Source organism: Sus scrofa, chromosome 15, assembly GCF_054392235.1.
Source record: "Sus scrofa isolate SSC_HxYL_T2T_F1_AM1 chromosome 15, Sscrofa_HxYL_maternal_Yorkshire_Landrace_v2.0, whole genome shotgun sequence".
NCBI classification, from domain to species: Eukaryota; Metazoa; Chordata; class Mammalia; order Artiodactyla; family Suidae; genus Sus; species Sus scrofa.
In genome coordinates this window covers 95,336,960-95,362,507 of record NC_139397.1, presented here as the reverse complement: position 1 = coordinate 95,362,507, position 25,548 = coordinate 95,336,960, and the positions used below count along the sequence as shown (strand labels likewise).

The 25,548-nt window shown below is 35.6% G+C and overlaps 1 protein-coding gene across 1 annotated transcript in view; it reads left to right on the top strand.

Annotated features, from left to right (window-relative positions):
* The window catches only part of ATF2 (activating transcription factor 2), a 93,733-nt gene that overhangs the window by 53,293 nt on the left and 14,892 nt on the right, over positions 1-25,548 (top strand). Inside the window, 5 exon segments of the mRNA XM_021075925.2 lie at positions 5,017-5,195; positions 6,664-6,778; positions 9,426-9,512; positions 21,965-22,114; positions 23,170-23,376. Of these exon segments, the coding sequence (XP_020931584.2) occupies positions 5,017-5,195; positions 6,664-6,778; positions 9,426-9,512; positions 21,965-22,114; positions 23,170-23,376 (738 nt within the window).

The window sequence follows — 25,548 nt, the reverse complement described above, 5'->3', positions numbered from 1 at the left end:
TTGCTCCACAGGTGTAGGGCATTTCCTCTGTGCAGGCAGGCTGGGCCAGGGAAGGCCACGGTGGTGGATGGCTTCCCAAGGGTGGTGAAACCGCCCACCAGGATGGCAGGCAGCTTCTGACCAGGTGCAGGGGTTGGGTGGGATGTGCTGGGAAGCTCTGCTTTCTGCTAGCTAGCAGGCATGTGTGCACGCTGGGACGCAAGGAGTATTCTATGGCAGCCCACCCCTTCTCTTCCCTCCCCAACACTGGCGCCTTGTCTCTCCTCTGGGTCTAGACCTTCTTCAGGGTTTCCTCTATTGTGGCTCTCTACTCCCCAGCCCTTAGCATATTGCTCCCTCCACCCATGACATACCGCTTCCTAATCCCTCAGGCTGTCTCCACACTGCCAACCACAGCCCGCTCCCAGGGACTAACCTCCAGGGCCTAGGTCTCAGTGCCCAGCCCGCACCCGAGCATCTCCGTTTTTGGTGTCTGTGCCAGTGGTTCAGATGATCCGTGAGGCTCTCACTCTGCTTTTTAGATCTCAGACCTGTTTCTGTGCTTTTCTTGGAGTCTGGAGATACCTCCGACTCAGTTGATCTTTTCGTCAGTTAGGTGACTTTCCATGGTATGAGTTCCCTTTCTCCTTCACAGTTCCCTCTTGGGAGTGCCAATCCGGTCCTGATTCCCCTTCACTCTCTCTCCTCTTTTCTCTTGTTTTACCCAGTTATGTCAAGAGATTCTTGCCGTTTTTGGATGTTTAAGTTGTTCTGCCAGCATTCAGTTGTTACTCTGTGCGAGTCGTTTTACATGTAGATGTGTTTTTTTTTTGTTGTGTTTGTGGGAGAGGGCGAGCTTGTCCCCCTACTCTTCTGCCATCTTGCCTCATCTCCAGCAGTCATTTTAGATAATAATTTTCTTTTAAAGGATTTATAAATTTTAATTTTTCTGGGTTTTGCTATTTAATTTTTTGCTACTTATATATAGTGACAGCTTAAGAATTCTTACAAGTAAAAATTATTTGAACGAAGGTTATTTAGGCTTTTAAAGGGTTAAAGGAATAGCTACTCAGAAGTGGATCTTTGGTAATAGCAACTAAGTTAATAGTGATGATATTGTCTTAGTACAGGCTTTTTGTAGATGGTTTAGGGCCGCATTCCTGAATCTGAATACCCTGGTGACCTGGGACCACCTGGACTATATTGTGTGTTCACTTACCATTATTATGGGTACCTCTTGATTATTCTTCATTCATTAACACATCTAATGAACACATTTATTTTGGGGCACAGTGAAAGAGGCAGTGGGACATATAAAGAGGCAATGACAGTATTTTGTAGATTACATTATTCTAAAACCATAACCTAACTAGTGAACTTCTGCCATGGCAGAGAAGCTAGAAGTAAGCAGAAAAAGTTAACTATTTACTTGGGTAAACAGACGCTTTGACCTTAGGTGTTTTGGGTTTTTTTCACTTCCTTATTATAAATGTACATTCTTATTATAAAAACTTTGAAGAATACAGAAAAATACGAGGAAGAAAAATACAAACCACCTTTTAGTTCATAATTGAGTGCTAAGAATCACTAGTATTTTGAAACATTTTTCCTAGATATATACCTGCATTTGTACATTAAAAATATACACATGTAGGAGTTCCTATTGTGGTTCAGTGGTTAACAAATCTGACTAGGAACCATGAGGTTGTGGGTTTGATCCCTGGCCTTGCTCAGTGGGTTGGGGACCCAGTGTTGCCATGAGCTATGGTATAGGTCGCAGACGCAGCTCAGATCTGGCGTTGCTGTAGCTGTGGTGTAAGCCAGCGGTTACAGCTCCGATTTGACCCCTAGCCTGGGAACCTCGACCTGCCGCAGGTGCAGCCCTAGAAGAGGCAAAAAGACACAAAATAAAATAAAAAATAAAAATATACATATGTAAGTGACTAGTTACATAGAAGGATAAAGGGATACAAAGATATGAAGAAAAGAATCCTAGTATCATGCTTTAGATATTCAGGATTAGTGAACATTTTCCCATGTCATTAGAAGTTTTTCAAAGTCATAATTTTTATTTATTTATTTTTTGTTTTTGTTTTGTTTTGCTTTTTAGGGCCCCACCCACAGCATATGTAAGTTCCTGGGCTAGGGGTCGAATCAGAGCTACAGCTGCTGGCCCACAACACAACAGTGTGGGATCTGAGCCTCATATGTAACCTACACCACAGCTCAAGCCAACACCAGATCCTTAACCAACTGAGTGAGGCCAGAGATTGAACCCGCATCCTCATGGATACTAGTCAGGTTGGTTACCACTGAGCCACAATGAGAACTCCCTCAAAGTCGTAATTTTTAATGGTTGCACTTTATTTTATCCTTATCTTAATGTATTTACTTATCTTGTTCTTACTGGATATAAAGACTGTTTTCCATATTATCACAGTTATTAGGAATGCTGTTAAGCCTTTGACATAAATATCTTTTCCTGGAGCATATTCCATTCCCTTCTCACTCAACAGTTTTTTCCTGTTTGCTGCGTTTGCCTCTTATAGGGGTATTCTTCCTGCATTCCTCAAGTCATTAGCTCCTCTGGGGTAGGATATAGTCATTCCAAGTTGTAAAAAGTAAGTTCTGGGCCCTCTTCTCTTTTCTTTCTTCTTTCCTTCTTTTTCTTTTCTTTCTTTCTTTCTTTCTTTTTTTTTTTTCTTGTTAAAAGCCATCTACAAACTGATGATTTTCAAATTTATATCAACTCAGATACTTCTCAGATCTCTATATCTGTATCCAACTCCATCTTGACATTTCTTTTTCTATGTCTGACAGACATCTTAAACATAATATGTCTAAATCAGAACCCTGGATTCTTTCCAGTTATCCCTATCTCAGTAGATTTTCTCTCCATCCATCTAGTTGTTCAAGCCAAGAAGTCTTAATTCGCTCTTTTCCTTCACACTGAAACCAGAGCAGATCTTACCAGATTTACTTCCTGAATACAGACTTACTTCCTGAATACATCCTTATCTGTTCTATCTTCATTGTCACCATTTTAGTCCAAGCTATCATCATCTTTTACTTAGATTGTTAATAGTTACCTAATAATTATTAACAATTACTGTTAATATATTGTTAATATAATTTTTAACAATTGCTTGGACTTTCTACTTCCACCTCCAACCTATTTTGCATAGGTTGTTTTATTTTCAATATATAAGTCACTTTCTTGCTTAAAATCCTTCAGTGATTTATGATAACACACCCTCCTTCCATAAGTCCTCATTGATCTGGTCTTGTCTACCCATGCAGCCTCACTTCGTGCCATTCCCTGGTGTGTTCATCAGGTATTCTAAGCTTTTTCCTACCTGAAAGACATTGCTTTTGGTGTTTCTTCTTTCTCCCTAGAGTGCTTTCCTCATCTTTTCAGTGTCTGTTCAAATGATATTTTGTAAAGAACCTCAGCTTACCTCACTGTGCCGTCTAAAGTGGCCAACTCCAACCTTCTCTGTTTTTTAATCTTTAATGATTTATTATGTTGTGCTCTTAGTATATAATGCATTTTTACAGTCTGAAATTTTGTTTGTTTTACTTTTTTGTGGTCTCTCCTCCCATTAGTCCTTGAGGGCATGTTATAAATTCTCAAACTTGTGAAATAAATAAAGTTCCAATAGTGCTAAGTTTATCTTTCTGTGTAGCTTAACAAGATTTTGATAATAAAATGGCAGAATAAAGGACAAATTAAAGAACACAGTAGAGCTAGCTTTTACACTAGCTAGTTATGCCATTTTGGATAAGACCCATAATCTCTTTTCCAATCTATAAGATGGGGGAGAAGTGTAATTATGTGTAAGGTTCTGTGTTTTCCTTTACTTTGGAAAGATTTCACTCCAGTAGTTATTTTACATTCAAGATATTGATATTATTTGGACTTTTGATACTGAAAAATCATTTGGTAAGGGAGGGATATTTACTTGAAATTAGCAAACATGCATATCACTTACCAATTAAATAATAGAAATGTTTAAAAATTTTTTCATCAACTGTAACAATCTTCTGGACCTGTCTCTTCTTTTTTTTTTTTTTTTTTTTTATCTTTTTGTCTTTTTGTTGTTGTTGTTGTTGCTATTATTTCTTGGGCCGCTCCCGCTGCATATGGAGGTTCCCAGGCTAGGGGTTGAATCGGAGCTGTAGCCACCGGCCTACGCCAGAGCCACAGCAACGCGGGATCCGAGCCGCGTCTGCAACCTACACCACAGCTCACGGCAACGCCGGATCGTTAACCCACTGAGCAAGGGCAGGGACCGAACCCGCAACCTCATGGTTCCTAGTCGGATTCGTTAACCACTGCGCCACGACGGGAACTCCTGGACCTGTCTCTTCTTTATACAATATGATGATGGAGTAGGACTAAGTAATCTCTTCTAGGTTTTAAATGCTTTTGCTTCTATGAGAATGGGATTGAATTTTTACTTTTTAAAAATTCTTATGGAATTATAGCAGAGTTGCCTTGCCTAACTTGTTTCTAGGTTGATGATAAAACAAGTGGTGCTGAAAAAAACCACTCAGATATTTCTAAATTAAAGTATGAACGTTGATTTGAAACTTTACAGCTGCTTTTTGTTTGTTGGTGGTGGGGGGTGTTGGTTGTTTTTTTAGGGCAGCACACATGGCAATATGGAGGTTCCCAGGCTAGGGGTCGAATTGGAGCTGTAGCCACTGGCCTACACCACAGCAGCAGCAGATCCGAGCCGAGTCTGCAACCTGCACCACAGCTCACGGCAACGCTGGATCCTTAACCCACTGAGTGAGGCAAGGGATCAAACCTGTGTCCTCATGGATGCTAGTCAGATTCGTTTCCGCTGAGCCATGACAGGAACTCCTATAGCTGCTTCTCACACTTTCTTTTAATTAACTTTAAATATTAATATACTTGGGGAGGGTATTAAGTATTATGTTTGTGGTTGTTTTTAAAAATATATTCTGTTCACTAAGGTAACATGAATTGCACTTTAAATTGCATTCTTCCTCTGTCTCACTATTAAATAGGAAGTACCTTTGGCACAAACTGCACAACCCACATCAGCTATTGTTCGTCCAGCATCATTACAGGTTCCCAATGTGCTGCTTACAAGTTCTGACTCAAGCGTAATTATTCAGCAGGCAGTACCTTCACCAACCTCAAGTACTGTCATCACCCAGGCACCATCTTCCAACAGGCCAATTGTGTAAGTGATTTGGGCCAATCATTGAATTATATGAATTAAGTTTTTCTTGTCAAAATTTGTCCTAAGATATTTGTGTGTTGATCATATTTTACATGCTTTGAATTTTAGAAAAAGTACTTGGGTAGCCTTTTTTTTTTATAAATATAAGTATTATCTAATAAACTAGAAAACATAATTTTAAAAACAAATCAATATAAAATGTGATTTTTAAGATGATCTCTTATTTTCATGCTGTTTCACACAAAATACATAAAATTACTTTTATCACCAGGTAACATTTCTTTTAGTTCTTAGAGGTAGCTCTCAAGAGTTTTCTGGGTAGGAACTTTCCTCATCTAACATATTGGAGATGATCCTAAGTAAATTCATAACTTTTTCCATTTTTTTCTACACTGTTTATATACATTTTGCATATAAGATATAGTTAAAATAGATTTTACAGTGTGCTTTGTAGTGGTTAGAAAATTTTTGTTTTTAGTTGAATGGTATGTATATGCCATGTATAATTTTTTGTGGGTATTTTGTTCATTATATGAGAAAGATGGTATCAGGTTTCATCTGTCAAATGGGCATTTTCCTTAGCCTGGAGCTGCAGGGTTTTTTTTTTCTTGTTCAGTTTTATTGAAATATATGGTAGAACCTTGAACAGCACTTTTTGAACTGCATGGGTCCACTTAAAGGCAGATTTTTTTCAACAAATACATACTACTATACAGTTTAATCTGAACTTGGTTGCATCTGCAGATACAGAGGGCCAACTGGAAGTTCCACTCATATTTTTCACCATACATAGGATCAGTGCACCAACCCCTGTGTTGTTCAAGGGTCACCTGCAGTTGACATATAGCAGTATATACATTTAAGGTGTACAGCGTAATAATTTGACTTACATACATTATGGAGTATTCCCAACAGTAAGTTTAGTGAATATATTTCATCTTGTACAGATACAAAATTAAAAAATATTTTTTTCCTTGTGATGAGAACTCTTAGGATTTACTCTCTTATTTTAACAGCTTTCATATATAATGTACAACAGTGTGAATTACATTGATCATGTTGTACATTACATCCCTGGTACTTATTTATCTTATAACTGGAAGTTTGTACCTTTTGACTACCTTTATTACCATACAAAGATGATATTACATTATTAGTGACTGTGTTCCCTACACTGTGCATCTCATCCCTCTGACTCATTAATTTTGTAACTGGAAGTTTGTACCTCTTAGTTTCTCTCATCCCTCTACCGTCCCTCCCTCTGGCAGCCGCCTGACTGTTCTGTTTCTGTTTTGTTATGTTTGTTCATGTTTTGTTTTTTAGATTCCACATATAAGTGAATTCATATAGTGTTTGTCTTTCTCTAGAAAATTTATTTTTAAGTGATAATAAATAGAAATACTCTTATAGTTTTAGAGATTATTGACATGGATTTGTTTTTTATAATTACCCTTCTGTTATTTTTTAGTCCTGTACCAGGCCCATTTCCTCTTCTGTTACATCTTCCTAATGGACAAACCATGCCTGTTGCTATTCCTGCATCAATTACAAGTTCTAATGTGCATGTTCCAACTGCAGTCCCAGTAAGTTTGAAATTTAGACTATTTAAATCTTTTCTTTATTACAAACTGATCTTTGTAATCAGAAAATACACCTGGGGCTGCCTGATTAGTTTTATGAAAGGGAATCCAATGAAATACTTATTAGTGGTAAGTATTTACTCACTGATATTTTTTGTGATAGCATTTACCTTTCAAGGCAGACATAATTGGTAGAAAACATTTTTCCATCCTCAAAATGCTAATTGTTTTCCTTATATTTCTGGTATTAAGAACTTTATTCCTTGCTCAACCCATTTGAATTTGCTAGAATGTAGAATTCAAACTAACACAGATTTTTTTTTTATTCTTTATGAAGATATTTATACTGGAACATTTATCAGGTAACTCACAGTATTTTGATTGTTATAGAAGTTGTTTAGAAAAGCACTCTCTGTGAACTTTTATGGTCAAGTTGGGTTTACAAAATTCCTTTGCTGTCCCAAGCGTGTGAAAATCTAAATGGTCTAGTAGAAAGTCCCCCACTTTCCTAATGAGAAGTTCTAAAACAAAAGTTCTGAGGAGCATGTTAGAAAAACAATAGATAATAGTTAAATATCTACTTGTAATATTTAATAATTTAGTGAATATTTAAAAGCATATTCTTTGAATTAACATTAACTTAGAAATAATGCTTTTTTCCTATTCTCACATTTTATGAAACTGTTTTTACTCAGATACTTCACATGTGTCTTTGACATTGAAGTTTTCATTATTAGAACCAATTTTTAAGAAATCCAGCACAATTTTCCAAAACACAATATTTTTATCCTCATCTAATTAATTTCAATTTAACATTTTTTTAATCAGTTATTATTATAACCTGGGAAATCTTAATACCAAGCCCTAATATTCACACATACAATATAAAGACAGTTTCTTCTTTTACCTTGTAGGTAGATATTTCTGATCAGTTCAATATAATCATTTGTTCTATAATTTTGGGGGATTTTTTGGGGGGGAGAAGGGGGGGTCAGTCACCTCCACAGCATGTGGAAGTTCCTGAGCCAGGGATCAAATCCAAGCTGCATCTGCAAACTTCACCACAGCTGCAGATCTTTTTACCCACTACATCAGCCTGGGGACTGAACCAGGGCCTTGTACAGACACAAGCTGGGTCATTAACCTACTGTACCACAGTGGGAACTCCTCGTATAACTGCCTCCTTACAGTAACATCCAACACTTTTGGTGAAATTATATCTTCAAGAATATTACTAAAATTAATGTTAAATATTTATTTTTTAATTGGTTTTTCTAATTGACTTTTCTAAGTATCTAAGCATTGATTGAAATAATTTCAGGATGTGTTGTCTTCAGACAGAATTGTGCTGTTCAAAATGCATTATTTGAGAGACTTTATAAGGACTCAAACATAAGGTGACTACTTCCTCTTTTCTCAGGATATTTTTGAGGGGAAAAAGATGACCTGTATCTGGGATTATATGGTTATCTTGTTAAATGTAACTGCAATGAAAGAAACTGAAATGGAAAAGAAATATCCTTTAGGTATACAATAACTAATCATTCATTGTTGAGATTAGTTTTTTTAAAAAAGGCAAAAGACAGTGGAAAAACATGTTCCATATTTTTTTTAGGGCCACTCTCACGGCACATGGAGGTTCCCAGGCTAGGGGTCGAATTGGAGCTGGCCTTCGCCACAGCCACAGCAACGCCAGATCCAAGCCTTGTCTGCGACCTACGCAACAGCTCATGGTAACGCCGGATCCTTAACCCCCTGAGCAGGGCCAGGGATTGAACCTGCATCCTCATGGTGTGTTTCCCCTGAGCCAGGATGGGAACTCCCCATATCATTATTATTATTATTAGAAATAATCAGGTTTTCCTTTGTCATTATGCATTATATTAATATATCAAAGAACTTTCATTTATGTATTTTAGAAATTTTACATATATGTATTTTAGAAAAAAAATTCATTGTTGAAATTATTTTTTATGCCCAATTACTAAAAGTTTTGACATTTTTTCCTTTTTCATTCAAAATGGAAGTGTGACAGATCTGTGAGAAATTTTGAACCAGTCACTTTGAATATTGTGATTTTCTATAAGAAGAAATCATTGAGGAGTTCCCGTGTGGCACAGTGGTTAACAAATTCAACTAGGAACCATGAGAGTGCAGGTTCGATCCCTGCCCTTGCTCAGTGGGTTAAGGATCTGGCATTGCTGTGAGCTGTGGTGTAGGTTGCAGATGTGGCTTGGATCCTGTGTTGCTGTGGCTCTGGCGTACGCCAGCGGCTATGGCTCCGATTCGACCCCTAGCCTGGGAACCTCCATATGCTGCAGGAGCGGCCCAAGAAATGGCAAAAAGACCAAAAAAAAAAAGAAGGAATCATTGAAAAAATAATGAAAATTAAAGATTAGGGAAGCAAGTATCTCATAGAAATTAACTTTTGAAGGCTAAAGTAGGATTAAGATCAATAAAGGGTTAATATAGAGATGCAGTTTTCTGATTCTGAGGTCTCAAATAATTATATTTAATGTATATAATATATTGGCATATATTAATATATATTGTTATAATTTGTAAAGTATTATAGTAGCCACTGTGTAAGTAAAGTACAAATCTCTTGAATATATTCTCAAGCAGTTCTTTTTCAATATCTTTTGCATAGCTTGTTCGACCAGTCACCATGGTGCCTAGTGTTCCAGGAATTCCAGGTCCTTCCTCTCCTCAGCCAGTACAGTCAGAAGCAAAAATGGTAAGCAAGATTGTATTTGTTGTGTGCATTTTCCTTGAGCCTGTTTTGAATTAGTTTTTTCCATTAAAGTTCAATTCAAATGCACAATTTAGATCAAGTTTTATAAAACTGTGGACTATATTTATATTATAGAAGAACTAGAAAGTTTGGAAAAGGAAAGCTTTCATTAACATAGTGACAGGTTAGTGGTACTTTTAAAACAAACAGATAGATTGGGAGTAAAGTTCTAGTTCTTGTTGGTTTTTGTTTTTGGTGTGGCTTTTTAGACAAACTCTCCTCCTGCTGGAGGCTTAGGGATATTGCAGCTGAAACTAGATGTATATCATCTGGAGACAGTGCTGATATAATAAGTGTTTTAAACAGTGATACAATTGAGTAGAACAGTACTAACAAAAATTCTGAAATAGTATACAAGTTAATAAACACTGTACATAATATATAAAAGGAAAACCATATTTTTGAGTTGTGTTTCAGACACTAAGAAATTGGTGTTAAGGGATGAACATGATCGTTTTAATCCTAATTCTGCTATTCACTACCCCTAATCAAATTCTCATTTTCCTTTATCTGTTTTTTAAAAGGGGGGTGGAATTACGCTTTAATTTCTAGGGTCTCCTTAGCACAAAATCCTACTAACTTGCTAATTTTCTTGGAAGAAGATTTGAAGCTGCTACTTTGGGGCAAGGGTAGGCAAGCTTGTTTTGTTGTTGTTGTTGTTTTAAATCATATAATTCTTCCTTCTAAAGTCTAATATACTTTAGGGCTAATTCCCTTTAACATCAGTCAATGAATGTATCCTTAGAAAATTGGTAATTAATTACCTATTGGTTTCAGTTCTGTGCTAGGCACTATATTAACAATATAAATCTTTACACATAAAACCTGTTATGTGTTATTGTCAGGCTTTAAATTTTTTACTGCTGTTCTCCATTAGTGCAAATAATCAATCTGAAATGGCCGCTAATAACTTCTATACCATTTGAATGAATAATGTTGAAGAATATAAAAATTAGCTGGTTATGGATTATTGTGAGAGAACTGGAAAACCCAAGAGAGGAATTTTTCACATAACAGCATGTTTAGGTCAAAGCCACGGAAATAGGAAGATGAATCTTTTTCAGTTGATAGCAGAAGAGCTTAAGGGAATGTTTTTTACATTTCCTACTTTAAACATTACTGTTCTAATGAAAAGTTCAATTAGAACTGAGTAGAAATAGAAGTTAGTGATCCTGTTGTACACTGCATTTTAAATATTTTTACATATTCAGTGGACACGTCTCCCCACAAATTAATTCAAAAGGAACAAATCAGATTTAAAGAAATATTCTTTGCTACAAGAGCAGGCCATATTTGCAAAAACTGTTAAATTTACTTCCCTGAATAACTTTCTTTTAGGTCACTGGGAAATTAATAAGAATAAAAGTGTTTTGGAGTTCCCGTAGTGGTGCAGTGGTTAACGAATCCGACTAGGAACCATGAGGTTGCGGGTTCGGTCCCTGCCCTTGCTCAGTGGGTTGGGGATCTGGCGTTGCCGTGAGCTGTGGTGTAGGCTCGGATCCCCTGTTGCTGTGGCTTTGGCATAGGCCTGTGGCTACAGCTCTGATTAGACCCCTAGCCTAGGAACCTTCATATGCCGTGGGAGCGGCCCTAGAAAAGGCAAAAAGACAAAATAAATAAATAAATAAATAAATAAAGTGTTTTGTATGCTTGTATATTAAAAAACAACAAAGGTATATTTCAAAAATTTATATATGAAAAACAGTCATTGGTTGAAAGCCCAAAATATAGCATGGAGAGTCACAGGTTGCCCCACCTAAAAATCCAATAGCCCAATTAAATTTATTATTAGAATTTTGTTAATATATAAAATAGCCTTAGTTAGGTGATTGCCTATTTTAATTGGGATAGTAAATAAGATTGCCCTGTTTTAGTTGAATAAAAAGATCAGAAATTAGTCTACTTTGGAAATTAGCCTATTACATTTTTTTAAGCTTCTAATTATGGAAGATTTCAAACATACACAAAGTCAGTGAACCCCCACATCCCCATCACCCAGCTCAATTATTAGCAATATAACTGCCATTCTTGTTTCATCCATACTTCAGACCACTCTCTAACCTTAATAATTTTGTAATAAGCCTTTCTTAATGTAAAATTTACGTAGATTGAAGTGGACTGGTGTTAACCCTACAGTTTAAGTGCATTCATATAACTCCCATCCCTGTTATGGTATAAAACATTAACATCTACCCAGAAAGTTTATCTCCCTTCCCAGTCAGTCCACCTCCCTCAATTCTTCTGATATTTGTCACTAGCAGTTGTAATAGAACTTCGTAGAAGTGAAATCAGTATATACTCATGTGTTCAGCCAATATATTTGATTGTTCTATGTATAAGTTTGATTCAAGAATTTTCAGTGCTTGCATTGTCATTATCATCAATATCAATTATATAAGTACAAAACAAATCTACCTACCTTTGGGAATAACCTGGAAATAGTTTTGGTTTTGTAGATCAATTCATGCTCATATCTTGCCTCAGCCTAATTTAACAGTTACTTCTACCAATTGTTATTTATTTAATGAAAACTTCTTGAGTACTCAGAAATTCAGCAAATGTCATCTTAAATTTTAAGATTTTTCTTGCATATGTTTCTGATGATCATCAAGAGTAAAAAAAAGTCTACTGACCTTTTAATAAGGTCACTATTGTTATTATTTTTATTTTTTAAAAGCACCTGAGACACAAAGGCAGGCCTTCAGTTTTGTTGTTGTTGTTGTTGTTGTTGTTTGTCTTTTGTCTTTTTAGGGCCGCACCTGAGGCATATAGAGGTTCCCAGGCTAGGTGTCTAATCGGAGCTGTAGCCTCTGGCCTACGCCACAGCCACAGCAAGATGGGATCCCAGCCACATCTGTGACCTACACCACAGCTCACGTCAACACCAGATTCTTAACCCACTGAGTGAGGCCAGGGATCGAACCTGCAACCTCATGGTTACTAGTTGGGTTCATTAACCACTGAGCCGTGATGGGAACTCCCTAAGGCCTTATTTTTGTTTTTTTCCAACAAGTATGGCAGTTAGGATTATATCACATTGATGAGGTTTTGGTTATTTTTAGTTTTTTGATACACTTGATAGTGATTTTTGTGCATAAAAACCATCATTCACAATCTTTTTAAAAATAAAAATAGATTTATTTAAGTTACAAATTCAAAAACTTATTTATTCTCCAAGTTCTCGGGCGACTTTCTAAATCCACTTGTAGAATGATCAGTTTTAAAGGGTTGTAAATATAATTAAACATGCTAAACTTCATTTTAAACCCAGTGTATCCTGTTTTCTCTATAGGTACCTCATTGTCTAACAAACTTTCCCAAGTACTTTAATAACTCTTAAATTTGATTAAACTTATATATATAATGAGGCTTGGTTTTCTTAAATATCCCTGTATTATTAAGAGGTGCTTAGTAAGATTATCTTAACTCTTCCAACTAAAATCACAGTACTAAATCAACCTCAAACATTTTATTTATTTATTTATTTATTTATTTTTGTCTTTTTGCCTTTTCTAGGGCTGCTCCCTCAGCATATGGAGGTTCCCAGGCTAGGGGTCTAATCGGAACTGTAGCTGCCGGCCTACGCCAGAGCCACAGCAACACAGGATCTGAGCCGTGTCTGCAACCTACACCACAGCTCACAGCAACGCGGGGGGATCCTTAACCCACTGAGCAAGGGCAGGGACCGAACCCGCAACCTCATGGTTCCTAGTCGGATTCGTTAACCACTGCGCCACAACAGGAACTCCCTTCAAACATTTTAAATTGAAATCCAAGGACAGTCTCACTCTGTGTGGTAAATTATTTTAGATGCTTTTTTATAATATTAAATACCAAATAGTTAAAATACCAAATAGAGATTATTTCTAAATTTGAATTAAAATATCAGTGTCATTGATTTTACTTTATTAAGCTTCAAGAGGCTAAAAAAAAAAAAAAAAAAAAAAAAAAAAAAAAAAAGATTTACTAAATAAATGTATAATTCTGACTGGAGAAAGTTGAAACTAGGTTCATATCCCAATACACAGAGTTTTCTTAATGACTAGATAATTGATCATGGAACTTGATTCTTTTCTCTATCAGTGATAGAACTCCAATTCCATGCTCTCTCACATTCCCTAGATTCATGTTACATGTTAAATAATTTTTCTGTTTACCAGTCTATAGCTCTCCAGCAGAACTTTAATTTCTTCTTTCACTATTTCATTTGGATTTTGCTTTGTTGTTTTCAACTCTTTGAAAATATTTAAACATCCTCGTTTGGTTCTGCATCTCTGTTAAGGATTTATTTGACCTTTGTGTTCACAGTCTTTTAATAATATGTTAAATAGTGAAGCAGTGGTAATTCTGCTAAAATGTGGTTAAAGAATAATCTAAGATAAATGGCAGCATTGGAATATAAAAGAATGAGTAAGCACACTACAGCTGAAGAGAAATTCATTTGTATCCTGAGATAGCCAAGGATGCTTTTGTGGAGCCCTGATTTTCAGAAGCTCAAGGCTTACAGGAAGATAAATATTCATTTTTATGTGTATACCATAAATATTTAAAGAAGATCCTTCTTTTTTTGCTACAGAAATTTCTTCCAGACAAGCTGTGTTTGTTTTGTTTTTCAAGAACTTTTAAGTCTTTGGAAAAGTAAGAATGTAGTTTTTTAAAAAAATGTGGGGGGGGGGGTTCCACAAATACAAAATCATCTATTTTAAGATTATATGAAAATTCCTAGGATCTACATTTTCTATAAAACTGTATTGGATCTCACCAAATTTAGGTTTAGGCGCTTGGTCAGTAAGCACATAAAACCATAGGTAATTGCTATCTGTGCTCCTCTTCTAATAAAACAAATTTCCTATGTAATATTTGTAATCAAAAAGTAACTTCTGAATAAGAAAATGTTAACCATCTAGGAGTTTTATATAAGAAGATTTAGTAATTAAGAAGTGTAGTCTAGAATCATTCCTTTAAGACTTGTGTGACAAACTGAGATATCTTTGCACACAGTGGGTAGCCAGTAGGTTTTCTGCAGGGGGGTTTCTACTGAGAGCTGACAGAGGGCATCCTGGCAAATGTTCAGAAACCTACATTAACTTAGTTGGGCCCTGCATGGAACCTCATGTTCAGCAGAATTCTTCTGACCTGCCTCTGCATGCCAAGCTAATCAGCAAACACCTAATGAGCCCACTCCAAAAAAACAGACTCTCTCCCAACCTACTTCATTTTCATATGTTCTCTGGGGGTAGGGAGACAAGATTTCATGAGGACTGATGATGCTGCAAAGACCACAATAATGATAATTAACTTGCTGAATTTAGAAGATTATGCTGTTAATTAGTTGCAAAATAAAGATAAGTAATAGAGCAGCAGATGGTAGGATAACACCCAGGAGAAGGAGGGTTATTACTCTGATGAGCTTTTGTGGCACATATGAAATATGGATCTGACTTTTTCATAAATTGTTTCTAGGGAACATAACATTTTTTCTTTGAACTATGATAGAGTAGTTTCTTCCTACCAAGTTCTGACAGATGTGATAAAATTTGTTTTCCAAGGTTATAACATATAACGAAGAATTTGAATAGCAAATTATTTTTAGCAGATTACCTCTTAAAATGAATGTCAGATTGATCAGCATAACAGATTATTCACTTTAATTGACACAATTTATATCTAAGAAAAAAAGTTTTCAAAGTAAAAAAAAAAAATCCTTTTAAAAATTACACTAAATAAAGTACTTAGAAATAATCCTAACCAAAGAGATGAAGATGTTATATGCTAGGAACTATATAAATGTTAATAAACGGTATTGAAGATGATTCAAAGAAATGAAAACTCATGCTCTTAGATGGAGGAATTAATATTGTTAAAATGGCCATACTATCCTAAGCCATCTACAAATTTAATGTGATCCCTATTAAATTACCCAAGCAATTTAGTTCTAGTACAGAACCAGAATTAAAATTTATATGGATCAGAACTAAATTTATATAGAGCCATAAAAGACCAGAATTGCCACAGCAATCATGAGAAAAAAACAAAGCAGGGGGCATAATCCTCCAAAACTTCAGACAATGCTGCGAAACTACAGTAATCAAAATGGCATGGTACTGGCACAAAAATAGGCATGGATCAATGGCACACAATAAAGAGCCCAGAAATAAACCCACACACCTATGGTCAGTTAATTTTCAACAAAAGAGGCAAGAAATACAATGGGAAAAAGATAGGCTCTTCAGCAAGGGGTATTGGGAAAGTTGGACAGCTGCATTTAAAGCAATGAAGTTAGAACACAGCCTCACACCATACACAAAAATAAACTACAAATTGGCTTAAAGACTTAAACATAAGACATGATATCCTAAAACTCGTAGAAGAGATCAGACAAAACATTCTCTGACATAAATCATACCAATGTTTTCTTAGATCAGTCTCCTTGGGCAATAAAAATAAAAACAAATGAGACCCAATCAAACTTAAAAGCTTTTGCACAGCAAAAGAAATCATAAACAAAACAAAAAGACTACCTACAGAATGGGAGAAAATATCTGCAGATGATGTGAACAACAAGGGCTTAATTTCCGAACTATACAAACAGCTGGTGCAAATAAACAACAAAAAAAAAACCCAGTCAAAAAATGGTCAGAAGACCTAAATACACATTTCTTCAAAGAAGACATACCAATGGCTAATAGGTACATGAAAAGACATTCAACATTGCTAATTATTAGAGAAATGTAGGTCAAAACTACAGTGAGGTATAACCTCACACCAGTCAGAATGACCTTCATTAAAAAGTCTACAAATAAAATGCTAGAGAAGGTGTAGAGCAAAGGGAACCCTTCTCCACTGTTGGTAGAAATGTAAGTTTATATAGCCACTATGGAAAACAGTATAGAGGTTCCTCAAAAATCTAAAAATGAAGTTGTCATATGATCCATCAGTTCCACTCCTGGGTCTACATATTCCAGACAAAACTTTTAATTCAAAAAGATACATAATACCCTTATGTTTATAGCAGCACTGTTCACAATAGCCAAGATATATAAACAACTTAAATGTCCATGGACAGGTGAATGGATACAAAAGATGTAATACATACATATGATGAAATACTACTCAACCATAAAAAGAAAATAAAGCCATTTGCAGCAACATGGATAAAACTAGATCATCATACCAAGCGAAATAAGTCATAAAGAGACAAATACCATATGATATGTGGAATCTAAGATATGACACAAAATGAACTTATTTGTATAACAGATCTGACTCACAGACATAGAGAACAGACTTGTGGTTCCCAAAATGGGGTAAATGGGAGAGGGAGGGACTAGGAGTTTGGGGTTAGCAGATACAAACTGTTACATATAAAATGGATAAAAACAAAGTCTTAGTATATGGCATGGGGAACTATAGTCAATATCCTATAATAAACCATAATGGAAAGAATATTTTTCAAAAGAATATGTGTGTGTATGTATAATAGAATCTCTTGCTCTGCAGCAGAAGTTAACACAATATCATGAGTCAACTATACTGATTTTTTTTTGTGTGTGTGTGTTTTTGCTATTTCTTGGGCCGCTCCCGCGGCATGTGGAGGTTCCCAGGCTAGGGGTCGAATCGGAGCTGTAGCCACCAGCCTATGCCAGAGCCACAGCAACGCAGGATCAGAGCTACGTCTGCAACCTACACCACAGCTCACGGCAACGCCGGATCCTTAACCCACTGAGCAAGGGCAGGGACCGAACCCGCAACCTCATGGTTCCTAGTCGGATTCGTTAACCACAGCGCCACGACGGGAACTCCTCAACTATACTGATTTTTAAAAAGACTTCAGGAGTTCCCATCCTGGCACAGCGAAAATGAATCCAATCAGGAACGATGAGCTTACTGGTTCAATCCCTGGCCTCGCTCAGTGGGCTAAGGATCCAACATTGCCGTGAGCTGTGGTGTAGATTGCAGACATGGCTCGGATCTGAGGTGGCTGTGGTGTAGGCTGCCAGCTGTAGCTCCAATTAGACCCCAAGCCTGGGAACCTCCATATGCCATGCGGGTGAAGCCCTAAAAAGACAAAAAATAAAAAGATCTCCAAAAAAAATTTTTTAAATAAAGGCGTTCCCATTGTGGCTCAGTGGTTAACGAACCCAACTAGCATCCATGAGGATGTGGGTTTGATCCTTGGCCTTACTCTGTGGGTTGGAGATCCAGTGTTGCGTGAGCTGTGGCCATACATCACAGAAGTGGCTCCGATCTCCCTTTGCTATAGCTCTGGCTGGCAGCTACAGCTCCCATTGGACCCCCTAGCCTGCAACCTCCATATGCCGCGAGTGTGGCCCTAACAAGACAAAAGATTAAAAAGATTTAAATAAAAAGACGTCAAAAAAAGTTTTCAACATAGTGGCTGAATTTTTTTTTTTTTTTTTCCTTTCCTTTTTAGGGCCTCACCTGTGGCACATGGAAGTTCCTGGGCTAGGGGTCGAATGGGAGCTTTAGCTGCTGGCCTGTGCCACAGCCACGGCAACGCCAGATCCCAGCCTCATTCACGACCTACGCCACAGCTTAATGGCAGTGCCAGATCCTTAACCCAATGAACGAGGGCAGGGATTGAATCCACATCCTCAGAAACCCTATGTCAGGTTCTTAACCTGCTGAGCCACCACAGGAACTCCAGTAGTTGAATTTTATAATTCTAAATTTTAACTCTAACCATTAAAGCAGTAGTCTGCTTAGAAATACAGTAGTAAAAATTTTAGTTTTCTTTCAAACAGTGTATACCTTTAGTTTAAAATTGAAATTGTGCCTAGATTTTATTGTACGTTAGAGAATATAGACCTGCTAAATCTTAATTTCTCTGAGTACTCAATCTTTATTTACTTATATTAGATTTCTCTATTGAGAGAAATTCTGATCTTAGCAGTGGACTAAGACTGATGCCCGATATGCTTCTTAATAATTACTGTAATATACTTAGAGTACTTGATTTTAGACAAAAGCTCTAGTTTGGCAAAAAAAAAAAAAAAATTTTTTTTTCATGTTTGTTCAGTGAGCTAGGAGTCAATAGAATTTCTGGTCCTAGCTCTGCTTCTAACTTGCTCTATCATTCTTGGAAGCAACTATACTCTTTGGGCCTTAGTTTCTTTATCTGTAAGATGGTATTTGGACTAATTGATTAGCTCCAAAATTCTATTGTAAAATAAATATTCATTATATTTATATATGTTTTCATTCATTGTTTTGGACCAAATAGTTGCCCTTCTTTAAAATGTGGGTGAATTGTAGATATTATATTAATTGTAAAATTTATATGAATCATATTTAGCAACAACTTTCTTAACCTAACCTAACCTACTGTAAATTTTTTTAACATGTGAAATTTTTGTTGCTGTCTTTAAAAAATCTGCAGTTCAGAGCATTGTTAATTAACCCTTAAAATTTTTTTTCTTACATTTTGTACCCAGTGGCACTCTTTCCAAGTTAGACCCATTGTAATCAATGTAACAGCATGGAGCAAACATTAGAGCTTCCTCACTGGATGAGTACTGTATACCCTAGGGCAGTCAAGAGAGGATAATGAATGAATACTGATGCTGCTTTTAAGTGCTCTATAAGGTAGTAACTTGCCCTACTAAAGATTATTCAAGAGAGTGATGTTTATGTACTTCAGCCTCCCCTATGTGCAGTTACTGTATTTCATTAATTCTAAGAGTTAAGCTCTTCACTATAAAACTTTAAATGCTCTTCAATTCTGTGTTTTCTACCTAAGGACTTAAAAATGTTTTACCAACATATAATTTACCAAGCTTCACATCTCAACCGATACTTGTATTTATGCATATTTTATTTCTAGAAATGAAAGCCCTAGCCTAACACTACAGACTGGATGCTTTGTTCATTGTATTTTGATGTCTAACATTCTATTTTTAAATGACATAATTATGCCTACTGACCACCTCCCTCAGATTCTCCTCCTACACTTTCAGACTCCTTTTATACTTCCAGTTCTTTGACCATTTAGCCTAAGTATTTCTGAGTGATTACAGGCACTTACTGCTTTGGTCACGTACCTAATTAGTGTGAATCCATCTACTTCTACATTATCCCATCAGTTAGGAGTGTCCCAATTTCCTCTGTCTTTGCAGCTAACGTGGTCATTTCTGCTTGTTTAAAAATGAAAGGAAGAATGGAAAGAACTAGGAATCTTACCCAGATTCTGAAAGATGCAGTATATCATGTGGTTTTAAGAATATATTTTCAATGATAAAATATGTCTAAGGCTTTGCCAGTGTTTTTTTTTTTTTTTTTTAATAGTTTATTTTTTTTTCCCACTGTACAGCAAGGAGATCAAGTTATCCTTACATGTATACATTTTTTCCCCCAGCCAGTGTTTTAAATACTTTTTTTTCCTTAAGTACATTTTGAAACTACAAAAGTATAGGAACTATTCTGATTTCTTTGGTGTCCTCAATCCAGTACCCATGCTAAGAAAATAGAGGCCTCACTAGCTGTTTTTGAAAAAGGAAGCTGATATTTAAGAAATTCTTTTATGAGTCAAGTATCTTTACATGTTATATTTAATCTTTACCTCAACTTTGCAAGGAGGTTACCATTGTTCCCAGTTTCACACACAAGGAAACAGACTCAAGATTAAATGATTTGTCACACAGACAGTTTGAGGCAGGTAAGTGTTATCTCATGTAAAGTATCTTCTCAGCCGTATGCATTATGTATACTAATCACAGAAGACACTAGGACTGTACATATCATGTTGCTACTTGCAGTTCATAAAGAAGTACTCCGTCAGAAAAGAAGCATCTGTCACCTTTTTTTTTTTTTTTTTTTTCCTTTTAGGGCCACACCTGTGGCATATGGACGTCCCCAGACTAGGAGTCAACTTGGAGCTACAGCTGCCAGCCTATACCACAGCTACAGCAACACGGGGTCTGAGCCACGTCTGTGACCTACACCACAGCTCACAGCAGCACCAGATCCTTGACCCACTGAATAAGGCCAGGGATCGAACCTGCATCCTCATGGATGCTAGTCAGATTAGTTTCTGCTGTGACACAACAGGAACTCCCAAAGAATCTGTTTTTAACACATAATACCAAGGTAGTTATTTACTTCTAGTAAGTGTGGGTAGCACTGGATAGACTGCAACACAGCTCTCATGTCAGTATTTGTAACCTCCTTCCCACCGCATGTGTACCTAAGTATGGATCTTAGGAAAATGTAATGACATATCCTGCATCAGATTTTAGAAAACTTTATTTTGAGCTCAAGGACTATGTTTAGTATGTTTAGTTATTAAGAACAGTATCAACAACAATAATCCCAGGTCTGTCAGATACCTGAGGTCCCTTTGATTCCTTAGATACTGTGATATGATTATCTTATGCTAATTATTTCATATTTACAGATTATAATACTAAAACTACCCCAAAGATTATGTGGGCCTTTTTCGAGGAAACCAATTTCTGTCAATTACCAAATATATTTGTTGTTCACCTATGTAGCAAATCAATTATTAGTTGCTAAAGGGATGCAAGGAAATAAATAGAAGACAATCTCTGATCTTAAAGAGCTTACTGTCTGGTTGGGGAGATAAGATACTTACGACACATTTTTTGCTGATAGAATAATAAGCTTTACTCAGATTATTTTTATAAAAAGAAGTAGCATAAATGTCTAGGGCCTCATTCTAACACTAGATTGGCCATACTCTGATAGCGGGCCAGGTGCAGTTCAGTGAACTGACAAGATTGAACAGGGACAGACTTGGAACTAGGTCTGTTTACTGGAAACAGGGAAGACCTAAGGGAGGCAAACCCAGCTGATGCTTCTAGGAGGAGGTTCAGTCGGACTGTACAGTGGCCTAAAAAATGCAACACCAGGTCATTGTCCAAGTAAACACTGACATCAGACCTGCCAGCAGAGATCAAATTGGTTCAAATCGGGAAAAGATATTTATGTCTAAGAATCAAGGCAAAGCCTGAGAAGATTCAGATATGGGATATAGGGGTGAAATAGGAGAAAATAGGTGAAACATATATAATTTACTTGTGCTGCTTATTCTAGCTGAAGAAATCTCATTTTCAGTCAGCAGTCTTTTTACTTTTTACTCTTCTCAGAGTTGATTAGGAATAGCAAAGTATAGAACCTTCTAGTAGTACTAAACAAAAAAATCTCAGGTATTCTCTCCAAAGGTGCTGTTGTTTGTCTTACTGATACTTATTATGGCTTTAGGAATGCAATGAAATATGATAAAACTAATTTTAAAATGGAATGTATATATGTATTCCTTAACAAATAATCTCTTTTGATTAACCAAAGATTACTTTGGGAGTTGAATTTAGGCGGAAAGCAGAGAGTGTTTTTTTAAATTGGTATATGCTTTTCAGAGATTAAAAGCTGCTTTGACCCAGCAACATCCTCCAGTTACCAATGGTGATACCGTCAAAGGTCATAGTAGTGGATTGGTTAGGACTCAGTCAGAGGAATCTCGTCCACAGTCATTACAACAGCCCGCCACATCTACTACAGAAACTCCGGTATGTGTGTTGTTTGTATCATTCGGCATTCAGTTATCCTTCCGCTCATTCCGGTTATTTCCCTGCAGAACTTAAGATTTTTGCTTATTGTATAGATTAAGAGAAAATAGAAGTTTTTATTTGTTCACATCATTTAAAGTATCATTAATTAGAGGTAAGAGATTGCTTCTGTGAATTCTGCCCATGGCTGGAAAGTGCTGTTTCTTTTGCACTATTACTAAGGGTTCCCATCCTGTCTCCTATATTCAAGTGTTCATGGCACAACTTTGGGATTTGTGACAGGCTTGAAGATACTTATTGTTCTGTAGTCCTAGACACTAAACAGTATCACTAATGACTGAAGATTTCAGACTCTGGCCAATCTGAGATAACCAGGCTGATCCATTGCAGGGCAGGAGGACTAATTAAAATGAAAATCTAGACTCCTGTGGGCTTCTACCTACCAGGAAAAGCAGTATTAATTACATGAACCTGGCCCTTAGAAAGAGACTGACCCCAAATTTCAGGAACTGAAGAAAAGCTGAATAAATAAACTAAATATCTATATACTATGCTTTCAACTCCTTAATTTTAGAGAAACCAATTTTTAAAGAATATTTCCATATTTAATGCTATTTTTTATTCAAAAATAACATAGAAAACATGGTTCCCATAGTGAATTTTTCTAAGAAATTATTATATTTTTTATTTTTGTACCATAATAATTTTCAAAGGATTGAAGAATATCGTGATGTTTGCTTAAAAGTACACTTGAAAAAAAATGCAAGACCTGTATGATCATTTGTATCACATTTTCAATTTCTTCATATTATTTCTATATAAATGAAAATATACAAACTTTAAAAAATAACATTCACTGCGATAGCTAATTAGTGAGAATCTTGTTTTAGCAGTGCTCATTTGTTTCAAGGAATTTGTTAAACCACAGTGTGATATTCACATTGCTCCAAAATACTGAGGTGTACAATGAGACTTGGTGGCTCTCACCTTTACTGCCTATGTTAATTTAATCACTAGGTGCAAATATAAAAAGCTTTCATTTGTGTTTTAAATAGGCTTCTCCAGCTCATACAACTCCACAGACCCAAAGTACAACTGGTCGTCGAAGAAGAGCAGCTAATGAAGATCCTGATGAAAAAAGGAGGAAATTTCTGGAGCGAAATAGAGCAGCAGCTTCAAGATGCCGACAGAAAAGGAAAGTCTGGGTTCAGTCTTTAGAGAAGAAAGCAGAAGACTTGAGTTCATTAAATGGTCAGCTGCAGGTATGGTGCATATATATAAATTGTTTTATTTATTTTTAATAACTGAATACAGATTGTCCCAATTTTTTCTGATTTTCCATCCAGACATTTTAGAATACAATACTGGGTGTGTATGGAATCTATAATAAAGCATAGTTTTGTAAACGTGTTTGAATACTGAGATGAAGTAATATAAAACTTTCAACACTGATACAGTAAATAAATTTTTAAATATTGAGTATTTTCTTGTATAGTACAAAAGTACCTAAACTTACCTGGTTTAAACTTTATGAAGTTGTGATATAGAACTCATAGAATCTTAAAATTTAAAATAACAGTGGTATTTCACCTATCTTGATTTTTGTTTTTTGTTTTTGGGGTTTTTTTCTTTTTTGGTTTATATCACAACTATAAAGGTGCTTCGGTTTGTAGTTTTTGTTTTTTAAGTTCTTTTGTTCTCTGAATTATAAATTTTGTTTTGTTTGTTTTATTTAAAGTGAATATAGTGCTCGTGAAAAGTGCCAGATTGACAGCTTTGGAAACTGAAGGACTCTAATTATCCACAGAACAGGTACAATATGGCCAGTGGCAGTAGAAATCATTTCATACTGCCCTGCCAGTGTGCCTCAGATATATTTCTTAGGAACCTTATGGGGTATAAAGGTTTTAAGTCTCCTTTTTAGTCTTTGGTAAGATTTCCAGTGACGGTATTGGGCAGCACTAAGTCTCTCTCCTTCCTTCTGTTTTTTCTTCCTTCTTTTGTTGTTTTTAATGTTGTGAATATTCTCAAGTAAAATTCAAACTACTAATTGATGAGCATCAGCTAGAAACTTGGTGTTTATGAATTGTAGTGTTATTGGTTCAATCTTCTGAGCTACCCATTTCTAGTTAAAAATGAATCTTCTGTATCATCATAATTGATGATGAGACCTGCTCTCATATGTTTAAAGATGTCATCAATATAAATGTCTTGTTTAAACGCTTGGGAACAAGTTTTTTAAAAGCACCAGGCATAGCATTTAACTTAACGTAAATTTTATAACTTAGATTTTTTTCATATGTGAGGCAGATATCTTTGAAAACTCCATGTTAGGCTTTGACATTACCTTACAAAATTTACTTTTCAACTTTGTCATTTTGACCATTAGGATGAAATTAAACATGATTTATCATATCACGAAGACTTCAAATATGTAGTTATATACTAGGATATATTAATAAATAATATGTCATCTGATAAATTCTTATTCAAAACTATTTTCATAATTTTTTTAGAAAAAACAAATTTTTTCCTTTTGAATAAAGTGAGACAGATTATAGATACCAATTTATTTGTATACTATAAAAATGGCTGTTATTTACCAGTTTCCTCTGTTAGAATATTGACTATTACCATTTAAATTTTTAAATATTCATATTACTTTAATAAAGTGATTTAGGTAGATCTGTTATTTTCTTTTCTTAACTAACAAAATCATTCTTCTGAATGCCTTGACTACTTTACAATAGCGTTCTTTGTTAGCCCTAGTTATCTTACTCATGGACTAGAGAAAATAATACTTGCTGGTCCTACTTCTCTGGGTTACCTCATAAATCAGTTGATTTAGAATGTTGCAGATATTTTTAAGTATATAAATTTTAATAGGATAAATTTATCAATATTTTACTTTGTAATTTGGCTTAACTGTGCCTTTTTAAGAAGTAAATATGTTTGAAAACTATAAAGTGGTATATAAATAGATGGTATTATTTTCAGGATATTGGACTTTAGTTTGGGCCACTTTTCTGTTTTGACCCAAGTTACTGCAATATTAACAGCTTTTAATGAGATATTGTCATTTCCTTAATTATACTGCTGCACTGGTAACCATTATGAATAGCAACAGTGCTTTATTATTTCAGAAAGCCTTCAAAAATTCAGTACTCAAAATAAATATAATCTTTACTTCATTAATCTCATGTTTTTTTCCACCATACAAACTGATTAAAATATCATTGTAAAATGCATTACATTTTTATATTTCCTAATTTGATTAGAAATTTCTTGATTGGAGGAACAAAGGCAAGATTTATCATATAGGTAAAAGTTAGCTAACACTTTAGTTTTCAAGCAAGCATGAAATCTTTAAATAGAAGTCAAATTCAAGGAATCACTAAGTTGAACATAACTTTAGTTAATGCCTCAAATTACAA